The 26,265-nt window shown below is 35.5% G+C and overlaps 1 protein-coding gene across 1 annotated transcript in view; it reads right to left on the bottom strand.

Moving 5' to 3' along the window:
* The window catches only part of VPS13C (vacuolar protein sorting 13 homolog C), a 193,366-nt gene that overhangs the window by 138,570 nt on the left and 28,531 nt on the right, over positions 1–26,265 (bottom strand). The window contains 9 exon segments of the mRNA XM_042988726.1: positions 6,949–7,011; positions 8,071–8,242; positions 8,784–8,890; positions 11,200–11,327; positions 13,050–13,107; positions 14,524–14,604; positions 15,397–15,456; positions 18,589–18,648; positions 20,753–20,862. Of these exon segments, the coding sequence (XP_042844660.1) occupies positions 6,949–7,011; positions 8,071–8,242; positions 8,784–8,890; positions 11,200–11,327; positions 13,050–13,107; positions 14,524–14,604; positions 15,397–15,456; positions 18,589–18,648; positions 20,753–20,862 (839 nt within the window).

Below are 26,265 nucleotides of genomic sequence, written 5' to 3'. Positions count from 1 at the left end.
CTGCCCCTCCCCTGTGTATTCTTTCTTTCTCTCTCTCTCTCTCTTGCTCTCAAAAATAAATAATAAGCATTAAAAAAATTTTTAAAGATACTAATTTCAAACAGTGATAATGATTATGAAGAAAACAGCAAAATAAAAAAATAGTGAAAAAAAACTTTCCTACATGTTGATGATTATCATTTAAAAAATACTTTCAAAAATGAGAGTTGACCTAGAAATACGTACATAGCATATACCAGTGTCTAATCTTTGGTCTTAATATTATATTATAATCACAACAGACATAACCACTAAGGCAAACTGAGGGAAGGGTACACAGGACCTCTGTGAAATATCTTTGCTTTACTTCTTGTGAATCTACAATTATTTCAAAGTAAAAAATCTCTTATCTATATGAGACCAAAAATGAGTTGTAAAACGTATATGACCTAACATAAGGAGGGGTGCAGGACCCTTTCACTTTAATACCCCTCTGCTGTCTTCCCTTCCTGCCCTATGCAGTTAAGGGTCCATGGTAAGTAACTTCAGCCAATTCTCTGCCTCTATTTTAAATTCTGTGACCCTGTGGATTTTCCTTTACAATGAAAAAAACTTTAGCCTTGGATGAAGCTACTTGCCTTTTCTTCATCTATATCCATCCCTTTATCCATGGCACTGAACAATAAACCCTTCCTTTGATTTTTTAAGGAACTAGTAACTGATGTTCAGTACACCCACTTAAAGGTCAAGCAACTTAATGTAGAAAGGATTGAAATGATCTGTTGCTTTTGGCAAATCATTCCTTTAATTCATAGGAACAAGCCCAAGCACTATCAAATACCTTCTAACATACTCATACTCAAGGCGATGGCATGGCTCAGACAGTTAAGCATCAACTCTTGATTTTAGCTCAGGTCATGATGTCATGGCTGTGAGTTCTAGATCCACGTTGGGCTCCACGCTGAACGTGGAGTCGGCTTGGGATTCTCCCTCTTCGTCTTTCTCTGCCCTTCCCCTGCTTTCACTTGCTCTTTCAAAAGAAATAAACTTAAAAAAAAATACTCCTACTCCTGGACCCCAAAACTGCACCTTGGGGAACCTGCCCTTAAGAAAATAAGAAATGTGGGGCACCTGGGTGGCTCAGTTGGATAAACATCTGACTTAGGCTCAGGTCACAATCTTAGGGTTCATGGGTTCAAGCCCCGCGTCGGTCTCTGTGCTGACAGCTCAGAGCCTGGAGCCTGCCTGGGATTCTGTGCCTTCCTCCCTCTCTCTCTGACCCTCGCCCGCTCACACTCGATCTCTCTCAGTCTCTCAAAAACAAACAAACAAACATTAAAAAAAAAAAAAAAAAGAAAGTAAGAAATTTTTGAGAAAGCATGTAGACAAGGCTGTTCATTGTAGTGTCATTTATAATTAAATATAATCAGTGGGAAATAGTGAAGCAAATTCTGATATATGCACAGAATGGAATACTATTCAGTTGTTTAAAATTATGTTGGAGAAATTATTCTACAGGCATAAAAATGGAATGCTATAGTAAATTTTTTAAAAGAAAGAAAAGCAAGTTACAAAACCTTTTCTTAACTCCACATTCCCCACCAGTTACCATTCCATTGACCTGTTCTCTCCTTACAGTAAGGTATCACACTGTCAACACTCAATGTCTCCAATTCCTAGACATCCACTCTCTCTCATTCCTATTGTCTCTACCCACATTTTTCTATAAAAACTGCTCTTTAATTGATTTCTTTATTGCTAAATCCAACAATAAACTTTCAGTTCCATGGTGGCATAAGTCCTATATAGCCCATCCTTCACATTAATGAGTAAAAATTCTGAACAAAATATAAAAATCATCTACAACAGACTCTAAAAACTAAGCAAAGTAGGCAGATGCTAGATAGGAGTCAAAATTTGGAGAAATCATCTCCACCAGAATGAGCTACCCATGTTTTGTTGTTGTTGTTTTTGCATTTTCCCTCACATGTTGTGCCTACCCTCTTTCGCCCCTTAACTTTTCCCTCCTGAGGATGTTATTGCCTTTGGGCAGTCCCCTTCCCTTTAGTGCAGACATGACCTATGACCTGTTTCTAACCAACAGAATATGACAAAGGTGACAAGATGTATGTGACTATGTGCATGAAAATGTACCAGCTTTCTTGCTGGAATCTCTCTCTCTCCCTTTGAAAAAGCAAGCTGACGGGGCACCTGGGTGGCTCAGTCGGTCAGGCATCCAACTTCAGCTCAGGTCATGATTTTGTGGTTTGTGGGTTGGAGCACCATGTCAGGCTCTGTGCTGATAACTCAGAGCCTGGAGCCTGCTTCGGATTCTGGGTCTCCCTCTCTCTCTGCCCCTCCCCTGCTCACACTCTGTCTCTCTCTCAAAAATAATAAATAAACATTTAAAAAATTAAAAAGAAAAAAAGGAAAAGCAAGCTGCCATCTTGTGGGCCATGTTAAGAAGCCCATCTGGCAAAGAAATGAAATGAAATGATGAGCTAAGGAGCACCCTCTACCCAACAGCCAACAAGAAATTGGAGTCCTACATCCCACAGGCATAAGGAACTAAAATCTGCCAACAAAAGCAGATCCTTCATCAGTGACACCCCAGATGAAACCAGTTTCAGCCAACATCTTCATGGAAATATTTTGAGACCATAAGCAGAGATCTCAGGTAACAAGCTATACCTGAACTTCTGACTCACAGAAACTCTGAGATAATTGTGCATTGCTTTAAGTCACCGGCTTTAAGCCACAGAAAACTACTTCACACGGCTGTACCCTGAGTAAGGGCCTCAGCCATGGAGCACTGAAGAGGCACAGGTAGCTAAACCCCTGAAAGAAACTCCATAGGCTGGCCAAGGAATGAGAAAATGAAGTCCATGAAAACCAGAGAAGATGAGGGAAATACCAGGGGCAGAAGAGCCAGGGAATGGATTATCTCTTAATTCTGTGTATGAACCTGCACAAATTTCAGTCTAACCCAAGCTCCCCGTGTATGAAAGTGACCTAAACAAAAGGGGCAAAGATATAAAGACCTGCACAAGTCTCCAACTAACTCCTCTACTATTCATGTACAAAATGGACCCAAACCAATGACATATCCAGCATGGAGCCTGACACAGGGCTCAATCTCATGGCATTGAGATCATGACCTGAGCCAAAAGCAAGAGTTGGACACTTCAGTGACTGAGCCACCCAGGTGCTGGGTATGGATCCAATGGTCAGATAACCTCAATGCTGAAACCAGCAGAGAACCGTTATAGTTTCTGCTAGATGATATGAAAGGAAAGACACTTGAAATGACTAAAAAGATTAGAACTTTCAGTAGAGAAATGGGAACTATAAAAAGGAACTCAATATGAGTTTTAGACCTGAAAAACATATTATTTGAAGGAAAAACTCCTAGGATGGGCTCAACAGTAAAATAGGGATGATAGAGAAAAATATAATCTTGAAGACGTACCAATAGAAATAATCCAATTCAAAGAACAGAGAGTAAAAAGATTGATTAAAAAAATGAACAAAGCCTCAGAGATTTGTGGCGTATCAAAAGGTCTCATATATATGTATATATGTACACATTTGTGTGTATGTGTATAAAACTTGAATCCAAGAAGGAAAGAAGGAATGTAGACCAAAAATTATTTCAACACAGGTTTGAATTACACAGCTCCACTTATACATAGATTTTTTTCTATATATGTACAGTGCCATAAATATATTGTCCTTATGATTTTCTTAAGAACATTTTCTTTTCCCTAGCTTACTTTGAGAGTACAGTATAGAATACATATAACATAAAAAATATGTGTTAACCAACTGTTGATGTTATCAATAAGGCTTCTGGTCAACAGCAGACTATTAGTGGTTACCTTTTGGGGGAGTCTAAAGTTAATGAAGATTTTTTACAGTGTAGGGGGTCCCTAACTCCTGTATTGTTCAAGGGTCGGCTGTGTGTGAGTGTGTGTGTGTGTGTGTGTGTGTGTGTGTGTGTGTGTGTATAAAACTGGGAGTCCTAGACAGAAAAAAGAAAGGAATGTGATCAAAAATTATTTGAGGAAATAATGGCTGAAACATCTCATATTTTGGTAAATCTAATGGTCAATTCTCAGTCCTCAGCTCAGTTGACCAATCAGATGCATCTGTCACATATGATCACTCCCTCTTGCTTGCAATTCTTTCTTCACTTGACTTTGAGGATATTAGTCATAGAGCTTCCCAACTACATCCCTGGCAACTCCTCCATGATCAACTTTGTTGATTCTCATCTCTCTGACCTGTAACAATAGAATGCTTTGGGTCTTTGGAGTACTCCCCTAGCTACTCTAATTTCCGAGGTGATCTCATCTGATGTCACGGCTTTAAATACCATCTATGTACTGACAACTCCGAAATGTATATACCTAGCACAGATTTCTCTTCTCAACTATAAATTTATGTATCCAACTGTCTACTCCATACATCCACAACTTTATTTAAAAGATAGCTAAACTTAATAGGTCCCAAACTGAATTCTTCATCTCTCCCACCTCACCCAAGCTTATTCTATCCAGACTTCCCGATCTCATTTCACGGAAACTTCATCTTTCCAACTGCGACAGGCCAAAATCTCTAAAGTCATCTCCAATTTCTCTGTTATAACCCGTATCTAATCAGTTGGGAAATATTAGCTCTATGTTCAAATTCTATCCAGAATCTGACCTTTTCTCATCACCTCCATTGCAACCACTCTCAGCCATTATCTCTCACCTCAAATATTTCAACAGCATCCTAACTGATCTCCCTATTTTCACCCTTGTTCTCCTTTTTACACAAAAGAGCAGACTGAGTGAATTTTAAAACATAAGTTAGACTGTATCATTCCATTCTCAAAATGGCTCCCTAATTCAGAGTAAAGGTCAAATTCACACAATTACTTGTAAGACCCTAACAATCTGGCACCCTCTCCAACTCCCATAAGCACCCCTCCTACTCCTCCACTATGTTCCACTCTGACCTTGCTAACGACCACTCTCCTCTCTCTCACCACTCAGTTAGTTCCGTGAGTGAACCAGATAGTCACCTCAAAACTTTTCAGCTTGCTATATTCTTTCTGCCTGGTACACTTTTCCCTCAGAAAGCATTCTGGTTGATTCCTCACATTCTTCAGGTGTTTGCTTAAATGTTTCCTTCTTAGTGAGGCTTTCCGTGACCACCCTATTTAAAATTGCAACCCTCATCATCATTACTGCCTGGCCCCAGTGATATATTCCTTTTCTGTATGCCCTTCAACTTTATTTTTATTTATGTTTTTATTATCTTTCTTTCTACTAGAATGTAAGTAAGGGATTTTTGTTCTGTTAATTTCTGTATGCTAATACAGATGATGATGATGAATGAAAAAAAATCACTTATTTACTAATTACTATGTGCCAAGCACTCAGTAGTCTAAGTGCTTTACATGGATTATCATGTACTCCTCAGAGTAACCCTGTGATGTACATACTATGAATTAATCCTATTTTACAAATCAGGAAACTGAGGCAATGAGAGATGAAAGAGCTAGCCCAAGATCATGCAAGTAGGCAAAGCTGGGATTAGAATCTAGACCATCTGACTCCAGAGTCCACACTCTTAACCATGATGCTAGTAAAATAGGCACTCAATGAGTACTTACTAAGTAAATGAATGAATAGGCGTGTGCTTTAATCCCATTTAAAAATGTGGGGCACCAGGGCAACTCAGTCAGTTAAGCATCCAACTTCGGCCCAGGTCACGATCTCATGGCTTGTGGGCTTGTGGGTTCAAGCACTGCGTTGGGCTCTGTGCTGACAGCTCAGAGCCTGGAGCCTGCTTCAGATTCTGTGTGTGTGTGTCTCTCCCTGCCCCTCCCCCACTCCCTCTCTCTCTCTCTCCCTCTCTCTCTCTCTCTCTCTCTCTCTCTCAAAAATAAACGTAAAAAAATTTTTTTTGAATATGAGTATGTGTACAGAGATCTATAAATATCAAAAAGACTAAAAAATATACAAAAAATTATCAACTGTAGGTATATTCAGTGTGAGATAATAGTTGTTTCTATTTTATTTCTTTGTATATCTTTATTTCCTAACTTTCCTACAGTGAGTTGTATTGTACTTGCAATTTATTTTTTTTTAATTATCAAAAATGTCATGTTACAGAATAGGATTGACATGGAACAATGGAGACATGCCATTATTGGTAGGATATGCCAAGTGGGATAAGTCGGCATGAATTGTGAAATATAAACAGACTGATTCCAATTATGGTAAAAAAGAAAAGAAGTAAGAGAAGGAGAGAAGGAGAGAAGGAGGAAGGGAAAGAAGAAGGAAGGAAGGGAGGGAGGGAAAAGGAAACAAGGCAAAGACAAAGTGAAGGGACGGGGGATAAAGAGCAAACTTAAGTCAGCACTTAGGCATGGGAGAAAAACTGCAAGACTGTGTGTCAAAATGTTAACAGCAGCATTCTGTGTTGCTAGGATTACAGACAACTTTTATTTACTTTCTTTTGGGGAGTTACAAATTTTTTGTCATAAAATTAAAATTTTGGGGCACCTGGGTAGCTCAGTCGGTTAGGTGTCCAACTTGGGCTCAGGCCATGATCTCACTGTCTGTGAGTTCGAGCCCCACGTCAGGCTCCGTGCTGACAGCTCAGAGCCTGGAGCCTACGTTGGATTCTGTGTCTCTCTCATTCTCTCTGCACCTCCCCCACTTGCGCTCTGTCTCTCTCTCAAAAATAAAATAAAAACATTAAAAAAAATTTTTTAGAAATTAAAACTTTTTGCCCTTTCATGTTAATGTGTTCTTTCCAATGTTCCAATTTTTTCTCCTGAGACCAAATGAAGGCACGAAAACTCAACCTTTATACTTGAATAAATCCCCTGAAACTTAAGACTTCCTGATCTTAAGTTTACAGGAGTAATAGTAACATGTTTAAAACACAAAATGAGCAAATAAAAATTATTACCTCAACTTGTGCTTGTTGCCTTGCTAAAATTATGTTAAAAACATCTAGAGTCTTCTCCAAATCCTATAAAATACAAAGAGATACTTGTAAACAAGAAAAATGGCATTAGATTAAAAAAATTTTTATTCTAAGATTTCTAGGCTTATCCAGTCCATGAATAAACAGTAATTGTGATCTCATGTAAGTGTAAGTATAAAAATACAATATGAAAGTAAGAATTTTAATAAGATCATTACAGATACAAGAATATTTAGGAGAGAGGCTTCTTTTAGGTATTATCCTTATGGTTCTTACTTCTGACTCACTCTAGTCTATAGTATTTTATAACGATTGTACTATAAAACACAAAATTTAAGAATGCAAAATTCTATAAATCCACAAGAAGCTAAAGTAGAAAATGACTTGGGGAATTTACATAAAAGTATGTAAGAATCTAATATGTATTGGTGACCTGTGTATTAGGTATTCTATGTGCTATTTCATGCAATTCTCAGAACTCTGTAAGACAGATCCTGTTTCCATTTTATACATGAGAACATCAGACCTCAGATTCTGAGAAACTTGATCCTTTTTCTAATATATAATATTAATGATTCTCATGTATTTCAGAATAATGGGAACTCAATTAATTCTTTACATTATGAATTTGTGGCAGAAGTAGTCATATAATCAAGACCAGATGATATTAAGCAACTTATATACTCAGAGTCGTGTTTCTCTATTTTTCCAAAGGGATTCCTATTTTAAGCAATAAGAGCTATTTTTTTTTATAAATAATATTTTGAGCTCCTAAAAAAAGCCAGTAACACAACTAATAACATATATCTAGCTAATAATAAATATATATTTGAACAGCTCTGCTACTAATTTTCTAAACATTATTATAAAAAAACCAAGCCATTTCTCCCAATAGTTTCTAGTAACCACATTTTATCTGACATTAGGATGGAAAAGAAAGATTTGTTTAAAGAAGAAAAAACTGAAAAAAAAACTCTGCATTTTTTCAAAAAAAGATCAGTCCTATTCTTCCTAAAATTATATTTTATATTTATAATTTAGAAAAACTAACACTGAAGGATGATTTAACAAGTAATAGCTTTCACTAATACATGCAAAATATACCTGAATTTGTTTCTGTATTTCTTCTGGGACTTTAGTCTGGGTTAGCTTACTTTTGTAGGCACTTTTATAACTCTTGAGCAACTGCCTGTGTTTTTTTATGTTACTCCATGACCACATCTGTGTGTACCTTCTTATATGAACTTCAAGAACAGAATCAATTGCATATTTCCACCTGCAAATCAAATTTTAATGTACATGTGAATACAAAGGTTTAAGAAAAAAAGCAGGAAAATGGCTTTGACTTTTGGATCTACACTGTTACATTTTTGTGTTCTTATTAACCATTCTCCTATAAGAGCTCAGCAATAACATTTCAATTGTCCAGTACAATTCTCTGACATAAACAGATTACAAAATGAGCAAACAACTCCAAGAAGAGGGTATGTCAAAGCAAAATCATAAAGACACAAAATGACATGTTATACAAAATGAATACTATCCCAATATGGTTCTAACATTGAGCCCATGGACAATAAGACCAAAAAATGATTAAAGTCTTAATGCTAAGTGGAAAATTCAGTAATACTCTAAAAGCAAGAGTACAAGAGAATGTGTTTACAAAAAATTAACAAAGACATAATACAAAAGATATCCTTTTCATGTCTAATAAAGAAAAAAAGTGGTTTCATCACATGGCTTTAAAGGTCTCTTAAATCTGAGAGTTCCTAACTCTATTATATATTTCTCAAAAAAAAAAAAAAATTTTAACTTACCATTGTCGACCATTGGTATGAAGTGGTAAATAAGGCTTATATTTTCTGTAAGGGGCATTTCTAGCCATATAATCCAATGACTCCAAAAGGTCAATCATACTTAAGTACTATTAAAACAAAAATACAGTTATAATTATTACATTTCACACATGGATAAACACCATATTTTATTATATTTTCAGTCTCGTAAGACTCCAACTTCCTTGAAATAATGACGATCATGGTTGCTTGTTAATATATTTCATCAAATTGGGGCACCTGGGTGGCTCAGTCGGTTAAGCGTCCGACTCTTCATTTTGGCTCAGATCATGATATTACATTTCATGGGTTCCAGTCACTGAACCAGCTACACGCTGACAGCATGGAGCCTGCTTGGGATCCTCTCTCTCTCCCTCTCTCTCTGCCCCTCCCCTGCTCATGCTCTCTCTCAAGATAAACTTTAAAATATACGCTATATATATGTGTGTGTGTATATATATGTACATATATATGTATATACGTATATACACATACACACACACATATACATATATAACATATACATATATATTATATATATATATAATATATATATATTTCATCAAATTTAAGACACCATCAATTGTAAGTTGTAACATAATTTTTAAGTTCCACTATAAAAAGAAAAAAAAAACAATGCTGCCAATTAAAACTGGCATACCATCCATAATAATAATACATCCTATTTTCAAATATGCTAAAGTGTAAGATAAAGGCATATCTTAGAAACAACCAAACACACTATCTATAACTAGTGACCTGGAACATGATTGTTCCTAAAACTACATATTTTCCTCTGGACCATCATTTCAGCATTGACTATCTATGAGCTGATTTGAAAATGGCTCCAGAAAATCATTATATAACTAAAGCAAGATAAACGTATTTAATTGTCCATCTTATCACCAATACAACTCTGCAAGTACCAGGTAAGCAATTCAAATGAAGGGAAACACACACACAACATGACTGTAGATAAGATAAAGAAAGGGGCAAATCTAGCTATTTCTTCTGTTTTTCTTAACACATTTTTACCAATTGGTTACCACATGGTTATTCACCACTTACAGTATGGATAGTCCGAACTTACATGTATTGTAAGTTTAAAATACACCCTAGATTTCAAAGACTTAGGAAAAACAAAAGGATGTAAAATATCTTAATGTTTTATACTGATTAAAATACACCCTAGATTTCAAAGACTTAGGAAAAACAAAAGGATGTAAAATATCTTAACAATGTTTTATACTGATTACATGCAGAAATGATAATATTTCAGGTATGCTAGCTTAAATGGAATGTTACTAATTTTACTAATTTCATCTTTTCTTTTTACTTTGCTAATGTAACAACTAGAAAATCTTAAACTAATTTTAAATTACATTAAAATTTTAAATTAAATTTTAAATTACATATACAACCTGAATGACAGTAATCCCCTCCTTATCCACAGGAAACATGTTCTAAGACCCCAAGCGGATGCCTGAAACCACGGATAGTACTGAACCCTACATATGCTATGCTTTTCCTTTACACATATACTTCTAATAAAGTTTAATTTATAAATTAGGCACAACAAGAGATTAACAACAATAATAGAAGAGAATAATTATAACAAGATGCTGTAATAAAAGTTAAGTGAATGTGGTGTGTGTTTCTCTCTCAAAATATCCTATTGTTCTGCATTCACTCTTCCTCTTATGATAAAATGCCTAATGATGATACAAAGTGAGGTGAATGATACAGGCACTGTGACATAGAACTGGGACACTAGTGACCTTCTGATGATACATCAGAAGAAAGGTCATCTGCTTGGAGACCACAGTTGACCCGTGTAAGCAAAACCAAGGAGAAGGAAACCGTGGAGAAGGAGAGACTACTGTACATTCTTATTGGACTGCACTGAGCTAAAAGTCATTTAGCTAAATAAATCCCTGGTCCTCCCTTCATTTTCAGTTCTCCAGGTCTGCTACCCAAACTCCCCGTGCATGTAACCAAATGAGAAACAAATGATGGAAGAAAATGCTGCCAACATAAGCTATTCTAAAAATTAAGTAGACAATATTTAATACGAATATGTCTATTAAAATTTGAGGAAGAAAAAACACATTAAAATCTTCCATCAACAATTGAGAATTAAATAGGAATAACGTCATTTTCTATAACTTGGTAAGATACTCTACCAAGAAGGAAAAGATCACATAAAATGAAGGAAATATTTTTTTTAATTTGATATTTATTTTCTTAAAAAAAAAATACACACACACACACACGTGTAAATATATAAAAGAACCACCAGAGCATTGGAGAGGAGCATCAGAGAAGGAATAATCACAAAGGACAAATGAAGTTGAGATTCAAAGCTTATCAAAGCTAGAAATGTCCACCTGAATCCTACCTGAGATTTAGTCAATTCAACAGCAATATTCTGTACTTCTATGTTCCCGTCAAGTTTGGGTGTTTTCAGCTCTGTTTCCGCATAAGGATTCATGAAGAGCTTTGCAGAAGCTGATATTGGCTGGAAAACTATCATCACATGGGAAGACATAAGGTATGTTTATAAGCCTTTACAAATGAACAACTATAAATAATTATGAAAACACTATTCTGAAAGTACAGAAAAATGACTAAAATATGTAAAAAATGTAACAAAAAACACTACCAAAAAATATTTAAGCATCTACTTATCTGCATAACATCGACTATAAGTTAAATGGGGATCTCTAAGGAGGAAATTGTACTCCTATGCTTCTAAGTAAAAATGCACAAAATAGTAGACCATCTACTCTTGGTTATTCTGGCTATATAAAATTAGGCTTCTCTTCCTTACTATGAGACATTTAATGATTTTATTATTCATTAAAAATATTACACAAGGTAGGAAACAAAATTTGATTATTTGTCTTAATCAATGGCAGAATTTAGAACAGAATCATGAATGAAATTCATATTACCAAGAAAAAAATTGCTTACCACTTTACAATTTCAAAATTATCATTACATATACAATCTTAGAATCAAATAAAGAAAATATTCCTGAAGTTAAGAACCAGCATGAAAAGGCATATTAGGGAAGATGACAGGGCAAAGTAATATATTTAACTGTGAACAGTATCGAAGTTAGATAAATTGTGATATCGTACAGCATTTACAATTGCATAAGATTGTATAAAATTTTTAACTTATTTAAAGGTTATTTACAAGTGGAGGATACCACTTATAAATGAGGTTGTAGATTTCTCTAAAATAGTTCTTTCACGTATGAAACTAAACACTTTCATCTGAAAACATCATTATCATTAAATGGAGAGGTCTATGAACATAAAGAGAAAGTGCCAACTCTTACATCATGGCAGTCAGCTATAAAATATGAAGAAAACGAGAGTAAACTACAGTAATATAGAATATGCAAGAAGATGAGCATGAAAGCTCAGCACAAACACAAAGGGGTGTACTAAATTTAACACAAAACAAAACAAAAGCCTCTTTAGAATGAAACTAAAATGGAGAAAACAGCATAAATAAATAAACAGGCTCGTTTGTTATAGGGCTATTGAAAAATAAGTAAAGGTGAGGGTGCCGAGAATTAGAAAAGCCCAGTTAGAAAATCTCTATGGGGGCACCTGGAGGACTCAGTAGGTTAAGTGTCTGACTCTTAGTTTTGGCTCAGGTCATGACCTCACGGTTCATGGGATCAAGTCCCATGTTGGGCTCTGTACTGACAGTGCAGAGCCTGCTTGGGATTCTCTCTCTCTCGCTCTCTCTCTTTCTGTCCCTCCCCTGCTCACACACACACTGTCTCTGTCTTTCTCTTTCTCTCAAAATAAACAAATAAATAAATAACTCTAGAATGGTTGGTTTGTCATAACACTGCAATAGTGACATGGTAGGGTTGACCATGAGAATACCAAAATCTCAGAAACTGAGTTATTAAACAAAGAAAACCTAATGCCCCAAACAAACGTGATAACAAGGTAAAAAGAAAACAGGGAGGTCAAGGGTGTTTAGTCATTGGGAATGAACTACAGATGTACTTCCCTCCTCTCTCTTACTCTCCCGTGGTATGTATATGTCATAACCTATTCCTAAACACTTAGGTATAATCCAAATAGGCTATATTATAAAACTAAAATATAAAATCCATACTTTTGTCTTGTCAAAGTAACTTTACCACAAAAAGTATATTATGGCAGAGTATTTAAATCTACGCTTTCTATAATATGAAGTAAAACTTTTACCATTACTTACTATATTGATGATTTGCAGGTATATTGCTACTTGTAAGAATTCCACTTTTCAGCTGATCCTAAACAAAAAATTGAGGATGAGAATGAAAAGAAATACACACATATTCATCTACACATGGGGGGGAAATGTTGTTCTTAAATCAGTATCTTTATTTTCCTCTTTTTAATTAGTAGTCCACAAGAAAAGCACACTGAGCATTATTTATGGGTATATTTCTTGGAAAAAAATATAAAAGTAGATAATTTTTTAAAATTCTGAGTATCTAGGTTGCCTGGGTGGCTCAGTCGCTGAAGCATCTGATTTCAGCTCAAGTCATGATCTGGCAGTTCATGGGTTCCAGCCCCGCATCAGGCTCTGTGCTGACAGCCTGCTTTGGATTCTGTGTCTCCCTCTTTCTCTGCCCCTCCCCCACTCACGCTCTGCCTCTCTCTCTCAAAAATAAATAGCATTAAATCAATGAAAAAATAAAATAAAATAAAATTCTAAATATTTAAAAATGTTATAGTATTATGTTCCCCTCTGACTAAAAAAGAAACAACTGGGGGCGGGGGGGCACGCGGGGAGGTGCCTGGATGGCCCAGTTGATTAAGCGTCAGACTTGGGCTCAGGTCATGATCTCACGGTTCATGGGTTCCGGAGCCGCATCGGGCTCTGTGCTGACAGCTCAGAGCCTGGAGCCTGCTTCCGTCCGATTCTGTGTCTCCCTCTCTCTCTGCCCCTCCCCCATTCATGCTCTGTCTCTCTCTCTCTCTCTCAAAAATAAAAAAACATTAAAAAAATTTTTTTTAAAAAAACAAAAAACTAAACATCCATGAACTGAGATCTTAAACACTTTCTACACAAAGGCAAATTATTTGCTACAATATCTTTCTGAGATATAAGAGAATCTTGTAATTAATTAAAGTTCAGAAAATTCAACTGTTCTTCCTTTTCCCTCTTAGTAAATAAAAATGACTAAGACTAACTTAGCACACTGAAGTTTTGAATTGACCTTTCACTGTTCAGGAAATCATCATCACAAATGTTTACAACATTTGCTAAGGTCAACTACACTTCAATTAAAAAAAAGTGCTAAGAAGATGTTCTTTAGCTCTGAAAGGTATCATCTTTCCTTACAATACTCTTCAAGTCATCGCTCTGACGTGAAACACCACAATGTAACCAGAATGCCATCAAAATGTGAGTGTAAAAAACCGGAAATGCAGTTTTAATGTAATAGTATAGGTTATTATTTCACTGTGTAGTGAATGGTTTCACAAAGATCTTCAAAAATACCAGTTTATTTTTTGAAGTTTATTTATTTTAAATAAAAATTAAAAAAAAAAAGAGTGGATTCCAAAAACTGTGTTTCACAATTCTGGTATAGTTAAATACAACTTAAACAAAACACTATATCCTGTTCTCCTTCAGCACTTCTTATGTTAAAAACAGTTTAGTGAGTGTAGTGAGCTCTTCAGGCATAAACTGAAATTACCAAGATCTGTTCCTTCGATCCCTGGTAAGACATGCCGCAGTTTACATTCCAGTAGGCACTAAGACTATCAAGTCGTACAAGCTGTAAAAGAAAAATCAAAGAGGTCAAGCAACTAACACATTAAAATTATGAAGCAATATTAAAAGATTATTCTCATATTCACCCTAACATTATCCAATTGCCATTTTGAGCTTTTAAAGAAAAAACTTGAGCAAATATGGGGAAAACATAATCATGTTATTCATGGACTTTATTATTAACCTTAGCATTTGGTAAATTGTGCTTCCAGCAACACTATTTCCAAGGAAATTCGTTCATTCAGTTATCAAATATTAATTGATAATTTACTATTTAACAGGCCTTGTACATGTTTTGTTGAATAAGAAAGACATGATTCCTCCAATGGACAGGAATGGCTGTTTAGAGGGAGGGGTGAGGGGAGGAGAATTTAGAACAACAAGGTGGGGAAAGCTACAAATTCACAATGTTTATTAGCATATTTAAAGTATTGTGAAGTCCTGTGGTTTAAAACAAAATGAAACATACTGTTTAATTATGTACAGCTTAGTACTTCCATCAGTAATCTTGACCAGAGAATATTTTTTCTATAAATCTAATATCTCAATTACCTAATGCTCCACAAAATACATTTGGAAAATATTAATTTTTCTGATTCCTTTTGCTAGGGGAAGAACCTAAACCTCAGAAAAGGTAAGTGATCACAGAAGGTCATACAGTAAGCAGAGCCAAAACCAAGCCCTACACTTGAGTCACTCTTCAATGGCACATTGGGCTCCATCAAGGTTTCAAAAAAAATATGTTAAGTGTGTGTTCCTACAAAAATAATAACAAATTCTTAATCCAGTCTAATACCTTGTATATAATTTTTTCTGCTTCATTTAATATGCATGGAGTCCAGTGTTCATTTGCAGTCTAAAAGAAATAAAGAATAACTGTGAAACATAGTATATATATCATAAAACATTGCTCTAATATTTATAAACTATATCAAAATAACTTAGACAAAAGAAAAGACATCTGGCTAATGTTCACTACTGTTACCTGTTCCCTTACATATCTATTTGACAAAATCAAAGGAATGGTGAAAACAGAATTGAGGAGGTTCTAATTTAACCGAGTTCCTTCATCCAGAAAATTAGAGTTGCTATTTGTCTAAATTATGTGTCTGTGTGGAAGGAATTGGATATGAATAAATGACTAAAAAAAAAAAAAGCTAGCCTATGAGATAGTGAAAAAGAAGGCCCATATTCTTTTAAAAGATCAAATAAATAGTTCTTGCAAAATAGGAAGAAAACCACGAGAATATGGAAATCACAGCATGACCGTGTTTCTAGAAAGTCAGCATAGTCAGTTAAGGCCAAATGCCACCATGAGATAAACTAAAACTAATTTATTGAGCAGTCAGGGCATTACTGATGGACTTGTTAAGAACAATTTCAAAGGCATAGCAGAGTCAGTACGTTGGGTAGTGAGTCAGCAGGCAGTAAGGAAACAAAGATGGTAAAGGTAGAGAATTCTCTCAGAAAGTTAGAAAGAGGCAAAAGAGAAGGCAGCGGTTAGATGGGGCCTAAGTGGGGTGGGAGAAGGTTCAGGAGGCCCTTTTAATTTTATTGTAAAAGACCTGAGGGGCACCTGGCTGGCTCAGTCCGAAGAGTGTGTGACTCTTAAACTCTGGGTCATGAGTTCAAGCCCCATGTTGGGGGTAGAGATTACTTAAAAAAAAAAAAAAAAAAAAAAAAAATTAAAAAAAATCTAAAAGGGGCGCCTGGGTGGCTCAGTCAGTTAAGCCGCCAACTTCGGCTCAGCTCATGATCTCACGGTCCGTGAGTTCGAGCCCTGCGTCGGGCTCTGTGCTGACAGCTCAGAGCCTGAAGCCTGTTTCAGATTCTGTGTCTCCCTCTCTCTGACCCTCCCCCCTTCATGCTCTGTCTCTCTCTGTCTCAAAAATAAATAAAAGTTAAAAAAAAAAAATTAAAAAAAATCTTAAAAAAAAAACATTTCCACAGTGTTGCAAATGGCAAGATTTCATTTTTTTCATTGCCAAGCAATACTGCATTGTATATGTATATACCACATCTTCTTTATCCATTCAATCAAGTAAGTGATGGACATTTGGGCTCTGGGTGTTTTATGTAAGTAATGAATCACGGGAAATCTACTCCCAAAGCCAAGAGCATACCATATACACTGTATGTTAGCTAACTTGACAATAAATTATATTAAAAAAATTTTTTTTAATTTTAAAAACTGCAAAATTAAAGAAACAAACAAAAAAAACACCCAGACTTGCATGTGTTTAAATGCTTACAGGAAGGAGTGGAAGGAGGGCAAAGCGTGGAGAGGAAGAGAGTTGAAGCTTTAGGAAAAAGAAAATTTATGGAAAGAAAGAAAGAAAGAAAGAAAGAAGTGATGAAAGGAGGCAGAGAGAGAGGAGGGAAAAAAGCTCCTAAGGACATGGAGAAGATGGGATCCAGATCAGAGGTGGGAAGATCACCTTAAATATAAGAGTTCAATTGTAACTGGAAAGATGGAAAAAAGGATTGGTATGGATACAGAAAGAGCTAAGTTTGGGATTATTGTTGTTATTAAAGTCAGTGTAATAGTTGAAGCAAAAAATTACTGAGCCAGACATGTCCCAAATGCTTTACACAAACTATTTCCTTTAATCATCACAAAAACTCTAAAATAAAAGTACTATTTTATCAGTGAATGAATGAAGGTTAGACAGAAGGAGACCATCATGGTAACCAGTAAAATAATGTTTCAGGTGTTCTAATAAAATATAATAGGGGGCGTAAAAGAAAGAACAATAAATTCTAAGAGGAAACTGAGAAAGGAATTGGAAAGACAAGGTAATATCTAACATAAGAATTAAAACCTGAACAGGATCGTCAAGGAGACAAAGAGAAGAAAGTAATACAGGCAAAGAAAACGGTATGAAGAGTCTGAGCAAAGATATAGAGAATCAAACAACAGTATACACTAAGGAAACTACATATCATTTGTATGCACTAGTGGGCCTCTTTATCAGTCAATGGGAAGTACGTGACTAAATTGTATTTTTTGTTTTGTCGGTTAGAAGCTCAACGTAAAATACTGTGCTCATTTATGACTAATATTGTTAGTCTAGTTTTTCTGGAGCAATTATCTGTAGTCTCTGTTATTGTAGATTTCATTTTTCATCAAGAGCTACTTAAAATTCATCTTGGAAAGCAGAGGTAAACAGTATAATAAACAGTAGCTTCCTTGGTTCCCTTAAATTTGTTCATCCAGGTTTTCTGTTTTGTTTTTTTTCCCCCAATGTTTCTGCTTTGGTCTTCGATTTGATGTATATCTCTGTTTCTCCATATGGAAATATTATTCTTAAGGCCTCAATGGAACCATGTCCTTTTTTCTGTTTCTCCCCTTCTCTTTCATTTTGCTTCCTCTTCTTTCTTCACTAAGGCCCTCTCCATATAACTAATGAGAAGACAAATATGTACCCAGCATGATTTACTCACTGTCCTTAACTTTAAACCATTTTTCCTACCATTGAGTTGTCCAAAGAAAATAGAGGGAAAAATGTCCAACGTGAATATACACACTATTTACCTTTCAAGATCTTTAGAAGAAAAGCAAACTGCATTATAAAATACTTAACCAAAATAAACTACCTTATATACATCTCAATGTAATACACTTGTACATATACACATTTCTAAGCTATTTGGAAATTCTACCTGCCTATACCAAGGATGAGAACATGACTCTATAAAAATTTGCCTTCCCCTATCTTCCCACATGTTTAAGATACAGCTTTTAATTCTTTAACAATGTTTGATATTGGTATCTTGATATTCATTAAATTCAAAGACACATCGAAATAGAGAATGTGATAACAGCATCACTATAAATTTTGAACTTCTAGAAAAGTTGTAAAAAAAATTACACATAAAAACAAAATAGCTGTTTGTATCAACAGTTGGTTTTAGCAATTCACCCTGTGACATGGCAATATTTTACATGTAATTGTAAACTGTAAATTGTAAATAAGGCCAACATTACCAATAGACTGAGTTCTCCCAGTGTGACACCAAATGAAAGAGGCTGCTTTGGATCAGTGACCTATCAAAAAAGAAAAGATGACATGAAAATATACTGATGGTAAAAGTGAAGCCATGCTCCAGTCTGTACAGTAGGCAACATAGGGCAATTAGTATGCAAGTAAGTCACACAATCCAAATGGATTTGTGGGAAAAAAAGAAGAGAAAAAGGCAGTAACATGGCTAGGATTACCCATATTTTGTAGGCATGATATGAATACGATACTTTCCCAGTGAAACCCTTTTCTTATGAAGTGAACTCTTTTCTCACTAACTAGATTCTTGTCTAAATAGTGAAAAAGAGACAGTCTCTTTAGGTCTACTATTAAAGATGTTCTTCAAAGATAAAGAAAACAAGATGTCATGGATAATAACCGCGCCACTAAACTACTTTTAACACTTAGAAATGTGAACTGTCTCGTTAAGCCTTTAACATTCTTAACTTTTCAAAACTGCTTTGTTAGGAAAGGCCCAAGACTCTTAACATACTCTCTTAACCTGTTAAACTTTTGTTCTATTCCTGATCTTCGATACATAAGTTATATTGACACACCATGCTTACGCTGTACCACAATGTGTACAATGTCATTGTCTTAGACATCACAGGGATGTCCAAAAGTCATACAGGGTGGTTGGCCATGAAAGAAACTAGGGAAACTAGAGAGAGAAGAAAAAACATACTGTTTTAAGTCATCCAACAGGGACTCCAGAGTGTAGTCACATAGACCCTTCGCAAATGCAGGAAAAATGCATGCTCTGGAATAACTAAGAAGCACAAATCGCTCTGGGAGCTTAGTTTTTTATTATCTTCCTTTATTTCCACGCTCATCCTTATACCTCAGACAACCAGCTCAAGATAGTTTGCAGCTATTTCAGAATAAAACATAACTCCTCACTTGCTAAAGCACCACCCACAAACTACTATCATCCAGTGAGCATCTTTATGATATATTACTATACTTTCCCTACTCCCCACTTCCTAAACTCTATTTTTCATTATCCTAAATACAATAATTAAGGTAATAACATTGAAAGAGGAATGATACAAGGAAGATCCCTTTGCACTTTTTAGTTCTTTTCCTCTTAGACCTTTTTAATCTATCTTGTCAGTGACACCAACTTAAACATTATTGATGTTACTTATCCCACTCCTGTGCATCTCTGTATATTTTTTTTATTAAAAAGAGAGAAATAATGTGCCTTTCTAATTGTACTTGCACAGTAAAAAAGCTTAGTTAAAGCTCAAACTGAGGTTCACATTCATCAATACGCCATTAGTTTCAATAATAACTCTCACTTCCATGATGTGTTGAGGTGATTTATATTCCTAAGTTTGTTTAAACAAGGGCACTGATGACTTAGGTTTTTTAGACATTTGTTAACAAAATTCAGTTTAATGACTACCTAAAACCAAAAAATAAAGTCAAAATAAGATGGAGATAGTGTATCTTGCAAAACTACAAGTACGTATTACTACAACTGAAGTTCTATAAGGAATCTGTGAGAAAAAGAAAAGTTCTATATACGTCAGTACTGCTTTAATTAAATCCAAACCTTAAGTTATTAAAAACAAAAAAGAAGGGGCGCCTGGGTGGCGCAGTCGGTTAAGCGTCCGACTTCAGCCAGGTCACGATCTCGTGGTCCGTGAGTTCGAGCCCCACGTCAGGCTCTGGGCTGATGGCTTGGAGCCTGGAGCCTGTTTCCGATTCTGTGTCTCCCTCTCTCTCTGCCCCTCCCCCGTTCATGCTCTGTCTCTCTCTGTCCCAAAAAAAAAAAAAAAAAAAAAAAAAGAATACAAACTCATTTTTAGAAGAGACGGAATAGCATTTCCATCATCTTAGGTAAGTGAAAAAATTCAAGGTTATTTTACATAATTTTCAAACTTTAAAACAAAACTAAATATATTATATTACTTTTAGAAAGCGGTATACAGTGGTTTTATATTTATACACATAAATGCCTAATGAAAGAAGTGTAACACAGGAAAGATATGGTAGTATATTCATCAGAAAAAAAAATCATGGATTTAGAATCTGGTACGGATAACCCATATCTAAACAAATCAATAATTAGTATCATAAAATACACAATTATTAGCTTCACCTCAATAAGTTTAAATTACTTACATCATCTTCATATTTAATGTGAATGTCTGTGATTTTTACTTGTACGTTTTTAATTACTTGGGTTGCCAATTTTTCCAAAAATGTATCCTTTTTGGCTTCTTTTGCCTTATCTATAAAAAACAGAAAAATACAAGGTCAAGAATTGAAATTCTCACATACTTCACTATCAAATGACCAAAGCATAGCAAAGGCACTACTCAACAGAAAGGACAGCCTATTCTGGTGTCCTTGTTTTATTTTAGATTTATTTTAGACTTTAATATGTGTTTCCAAGTTAAAGCTTATTTTTGAAGTTATGGAGTATCTAACATTCATTTTACCTTTGAAGACAGAAATCAAGTGGCGATGTGTACAAATAACACATGGCATAAAAACTACTTTTACCTACCTTTCGAGCGATCAAGACTTTTAAAAGGTTTCTTAAAATGTTTTTTGTGCTTTTTACGTTTACGTCCTTCTCAGTGGAAGCATTTTAGTGAGAAAAGGATAAAATTCAAGTTAGGAGACTAGAGGACAGAAAGAAAAACAAGAGAATTCTTCCTAACAGCAAATTCTGGTACAGTTCGCTTTATTTCTATTCTAAACTGACCTGCTATTTCAATACAAACAGAAATTCATAAACCTCCTTAGTCTAGAATAACCTCCTTTAATCTAACAAATAACTTGGCAAGTACAATTATACAAAAATTAGGCAAATATCCATACACAAAGTGCTTTAAATATTTTTGACTCTTCAATTAAAGTTTAACTTTAATTTCAAGGTTATCAAAATACTGGAAATGTAATAATGACCGAACATAAAACTTTCAGGGAAAGGTTTTCACAAATATATGGTAGGGACACAGGAACACAAATGAAATGAATGGTTAGGTTGGTGACAGGCAACTTCCTCTGGATGATACACCTCACAAGCAAAACCCTTGAACGAGTTAAGGATACAAAGAACCCCCAAAGAGAAGAATGTACATTGAACTGTACTTTGAAATTGGCTTAGTAATTAATTCCTTTAAAACCTCATCCTCTTTAACTGGCACTGCTTCACTTTTATGGCATTAAGCAACACCCATCTGATCCAAGTTACACACCTTTACACTCAACTTCCTACTAGACATCATCTCTAGTCTGCACTCTTAAAGTGGTCTCCGTATGGTCTCGCTTGCCTCTAGTCTCCACACTACCTCCAAAATAAACATCCTCGTAGGGTGCCACTAGACTAATACCTTCTACAATGCCATTCACAGCCTGTTAATCCCCTACTCAAAATTCTTTTTTAAGGCTCTCTGCAGCCCGGCAGACAAAATGAAAAAGTGTTTGCATGACACAAAGGTCCTTTCAAGATCTGACCCCTAGCTCCTTGTGCCGTTCTATCTCCTCTACTCATGCTTGCGCTGGATACTTCAGAAACACTATTCTTACCTAACAAAACAAGCCTAACTTTCTAACGGCTAATGCTTCTCTCTTATATGAATCATTCCCAGAACTTCCCTGAAGTTCTTCACCAGGCAAACTCCTGGGAGGCTCCCAAATCCCAGATCCCCTAAGGCCTTCTTCAACTATTCCAAGCAGCTCCAGGGCCATCTACCTCTGCACCTTTACATAGACTTCCACTAAGCAGTGATTATACTGTAATTGAAATGTTTACACAACTGTCTTGCCACTAGGCAGGAATCTTCATTAGGACAGGAATTATCCTAATATGTAGGCACACAGCACATGACAGGCATCTGTTCAAATGAGTCAAAAAATCCACATCTGAACATTGTAATAAAATATATAAACCCAGCTCAGGTTATATATATAGCATTTGAGAAAATACACATGAAATTTAGCTTGAAATCTTAAAACTGTTCTTCCTTGGGGTGCCTGGGTGGCTCAGTGAGTTAAGTGTCTTGACTTTGGCTCAGGTCATGATCTCACAGTTAGTTGAGTTTAAGCCCCGCATCAGGCTCTGTGCTGACAGAGAACCCAGAGCCTGGAGCCCACTACGGATTGTGTATGTCTCCCTCTCTCTCTCTGCTCCTCCCCTACTCACACACTCTCTCTGTCTCTCTCTCTCTCTCTCAAAAATAAACATTAAAAAAATTAATAACTAAATAAAATTGTTCTTGATATTTTAGAGCAAATTGTCCTGCCACTATAAAAACAAAGAACCAGGGGCGCCTGGGTGGCTCAGTTGGTTGGGCGTCCGACTTCGGCTCAGGTCATGATCTTACAGTTCTTGAGTTCGAGCCCCGCGTCATGCTCTGTGCGGACAGCTCAGAGCCTGGAGCCTGCCTCGGATTCTGTGTCTCCCTCTCCCTCTCTGCCCCTACACAGCTTGCACTCTCTCTGTCCCTCTCTCAAAAATAAACAAACATTTAAAAAAATTAAAAAAAACAAAAAAACCCCCAAAGAACCATATCCTGGATTCCAAGAATAAAACCCTAAGTTTCAAGACGAAAATATTTAATAAATACATAAACAATCTGGACCTTGTTATTACCAGTATTTCTTGCCATAATGATGGTCCCTAAGTCTTTTTCATTCATAAATTAAACATCTAGAAACAGACTGAGTTCTCAAAGAAGTATTACTTAAAAAGAAACAAGAAAGACAAAACTACCCCCACTTGACTAGAACAGCTTTCAGAGACAGTTTCAGCTTCTGGGTTTAGATACTACTGTAACTCACTCTTCTTACCTTACCTTATTATCTTTCTGGCTTCACAACTGTTTTAGCCTCTTGTTTCATCTTTATTTGATCCCAGTGTTAGAAAGTTTCTATTTAATCTGATGAATACTAAATTTATGATTCTCAATCACTCTCTAAATTGGTCCTCAAATATTTTGGTCTTGGGGCACCTTTTACACACTTACTTGAGAACCTTTCAAAGCTTTTTATTAGTGTGGGTTACAACTACTGATATTTGCCAGAGTGGAAATCAAAACTGAGCAATTTTTTAAAAATGTTTAATTCACTTTTTAAAAACTACTATGCAATAGCATTGATAACACATGTTTATGAAAAATAACCATATTTTCCAAACAAAAAATTGTAGTGAAAAGAGTAGCATTGTTTTACAATCTTACAAATCTCTTAACGTCTGGCTTGGCAGAAGACAGCTAGATTCACATACCTCCTTCTGCCTTTGATCCGCTGAAATATGTTGTTTAAATTGAAGCATAAGAAGAAAATCTGAACTAACCACAGACACGTGCAACAAAAACAAACAAACAAAAAAGGGTGGAACATCTTCATGGTCTTTTCATGTAAATACGGATACTATACCCAAACTCAACAAGTGGTAGTTTCTTAAAGGTTAATTCCATTTTGGAATCTGAAACTCTATCAATAATTTTTTCATCCAAATTAAATTAAATTGGTTACCTTCCACTTTAAATGGATCTTTTACACATACCTGAATTTTTTTATCACTCATTGATAATAAGGAAATATTGCTTCATTGAATTATGCAGATCTTCTCAATGTTGAGTGATTTCATTATTTACCATCAAAAATCCCATTTGTTAGTACCCCTGCCAATCTCATCAAAAAGTCTTTAAGTACTGGGAAGCTGCCAAACTCCAGGTGGCAAATACAAGTTTTCCAAAATTCTAATTTTTGCTCAAAAGCTAAAATCTTATTATTAGCAACAAATATCATGAGTTGATTTTTGTTGAAGTGTCTACCAAACACCCAAATCTGAATAATAACAGTCTGTCAATCACTCTTCCACGTAAAATGATTTTCCAGGAAAAAAGCAACTAGTTCAGCTGACAATTTAAACAATGCGCAAGTATTTTTCCTTAAGACAATTATTCTACGTTAAGTGCTTCATACATACTTCTCCCTTTGTCACACAAAAAATTAAAGACACATAGTCAAGAGCTTAAGTTGATTCAAATTAAATTTTTTCTATTCCATCAATAACAGTTTTAAGTAATACTGGAGCTCTCTTTCTTTTGTTTCATCTTATTTTTTACTGTGAGTACATGGTAGTGAACAATAGAATGGCAACCAGTCAAGTTTGGTGCCACTGCCTTAATTCATGCTGAGGCAGCCGCAATTTTACACAACACTGCTTCTTCATCATCAGGACCAGTGTTGGCACAGAAAAAAATCAAATATTGTTTTAGTATTATTTATTACGAAAACAGTTTTGATGGTTTGGGAACTATTGCTCTGGAATAACTTTTTAAATGACATCAAATGGGGAAGGAATATACACTCAGAAAGTAGAAAGATGAAATGATCATAAAGTATACATTAAGTCCCACCCAAATGAATGAAGATATCATCACCAAATTAACTATTCTCATTTCAGAATCATCAATATTCTAGGACTAGTTTTTTATCCAGGTTAATGTAGTGTTTTTGAAAAGTAAACTCTGAATCAATTACATTTTCCTTTATAGTGATTGATCACTGTCTGGTTTTTTGGGGGGGAGGTGGTGTTTTGTTTGTTTGATCACCAATATTGTCCAATGATTTTGTTATGACTTGAACAGGCCACTGGAATTCATTTGTACCTTGGAGGCAGATAACCCCTAGTAGGATCAGAAAGCACTGCTCCGAGAGACTGTAGAAAGTTGGTCTAATCATAACAAAATTAAAAAGTGAGCCATGAGTACTTCCTGACTATCTTTTATATTAAACAAAGTAACTGCAAGGCAAATTAGCATAGTCAGTCACATTTGCTAAAGGGGCAAATTTTATTAAAAGAGAAATGCCTTTCAAGACCATTTCACTCAATGCTGTGATATCTGCAATGCAAATTCTTCTTCCATTTGGCAAATGAACCCAAATATTAAACAAGTTTCTAGCTGTAGAATTCTAACCTAATGCTTATTGTTTATGTTTTGAGTACACACCTCACTTGCCATTCAATCGATACAAATTTTAAGTGTGACTAAGTTAATATAATAAACTCCTATAAAATTACAGAAAATATAATTAAACATGTCAAATTAATTTGTAAATTATCAGAATTATTATTTTAACATACTTGATCAATTCCCTACCAAATAAAAGAATCCTATTGTAAATGCTAAAGCAGTCAGCCTTCAAATCTGCCTTTTGTGGAGCCTCAAATTTCAGTATGCTGTGTAAGACAATGGTCTACATTGGTCTCTGGAGCTCCTATGGAGGTAAAGCAAATCAGGGAGGATATGAAGGACGCCAGATGGACACCTCTTATCAAGGCTCTAAATAAAGTCCCACACAGTAAAATAGGTTCCATTTTCTTGCTTTTTACAAATCTGAAAACTACTACTATAGGAGAGAACTTGCCCAGCTGAGAAACTACTATATGACAGAGTCCACAAGGCAATCCAGATGTGAAAGTTGTCTACAGACCAAACTGTAAGCTCCACAAGGACAGCTCATGTTTGTTTTACCCCATGAACATTCAGGCATCCAGCACGGTGCCTGCCATGTGAATACACTAAATATTTAGTGAATGAACAAATGGCTACAGAAGGTTGGGAAATGGAAATGATGGTAAAGGAGAAAAACCTGAATTACATTTCCATATT

Source organism: Panthera tigris, chromosome B3 (genome assembly GCF_018350195.1).
Source record: "Panthera tigris isolate Pti1 chromosome B3, P.tigris_Pti1_mat1.1, whole genome shotgun sequence".
NCBI classification, from domain to species: Eukaryota; Metazoa; Chordata; class Mammalia; order Carnivora; family Felidae; genus Panthera; species Panthera tigris.
This window is presented reverse-complemented; position numbering and strand designations above follow the sequence as displayed.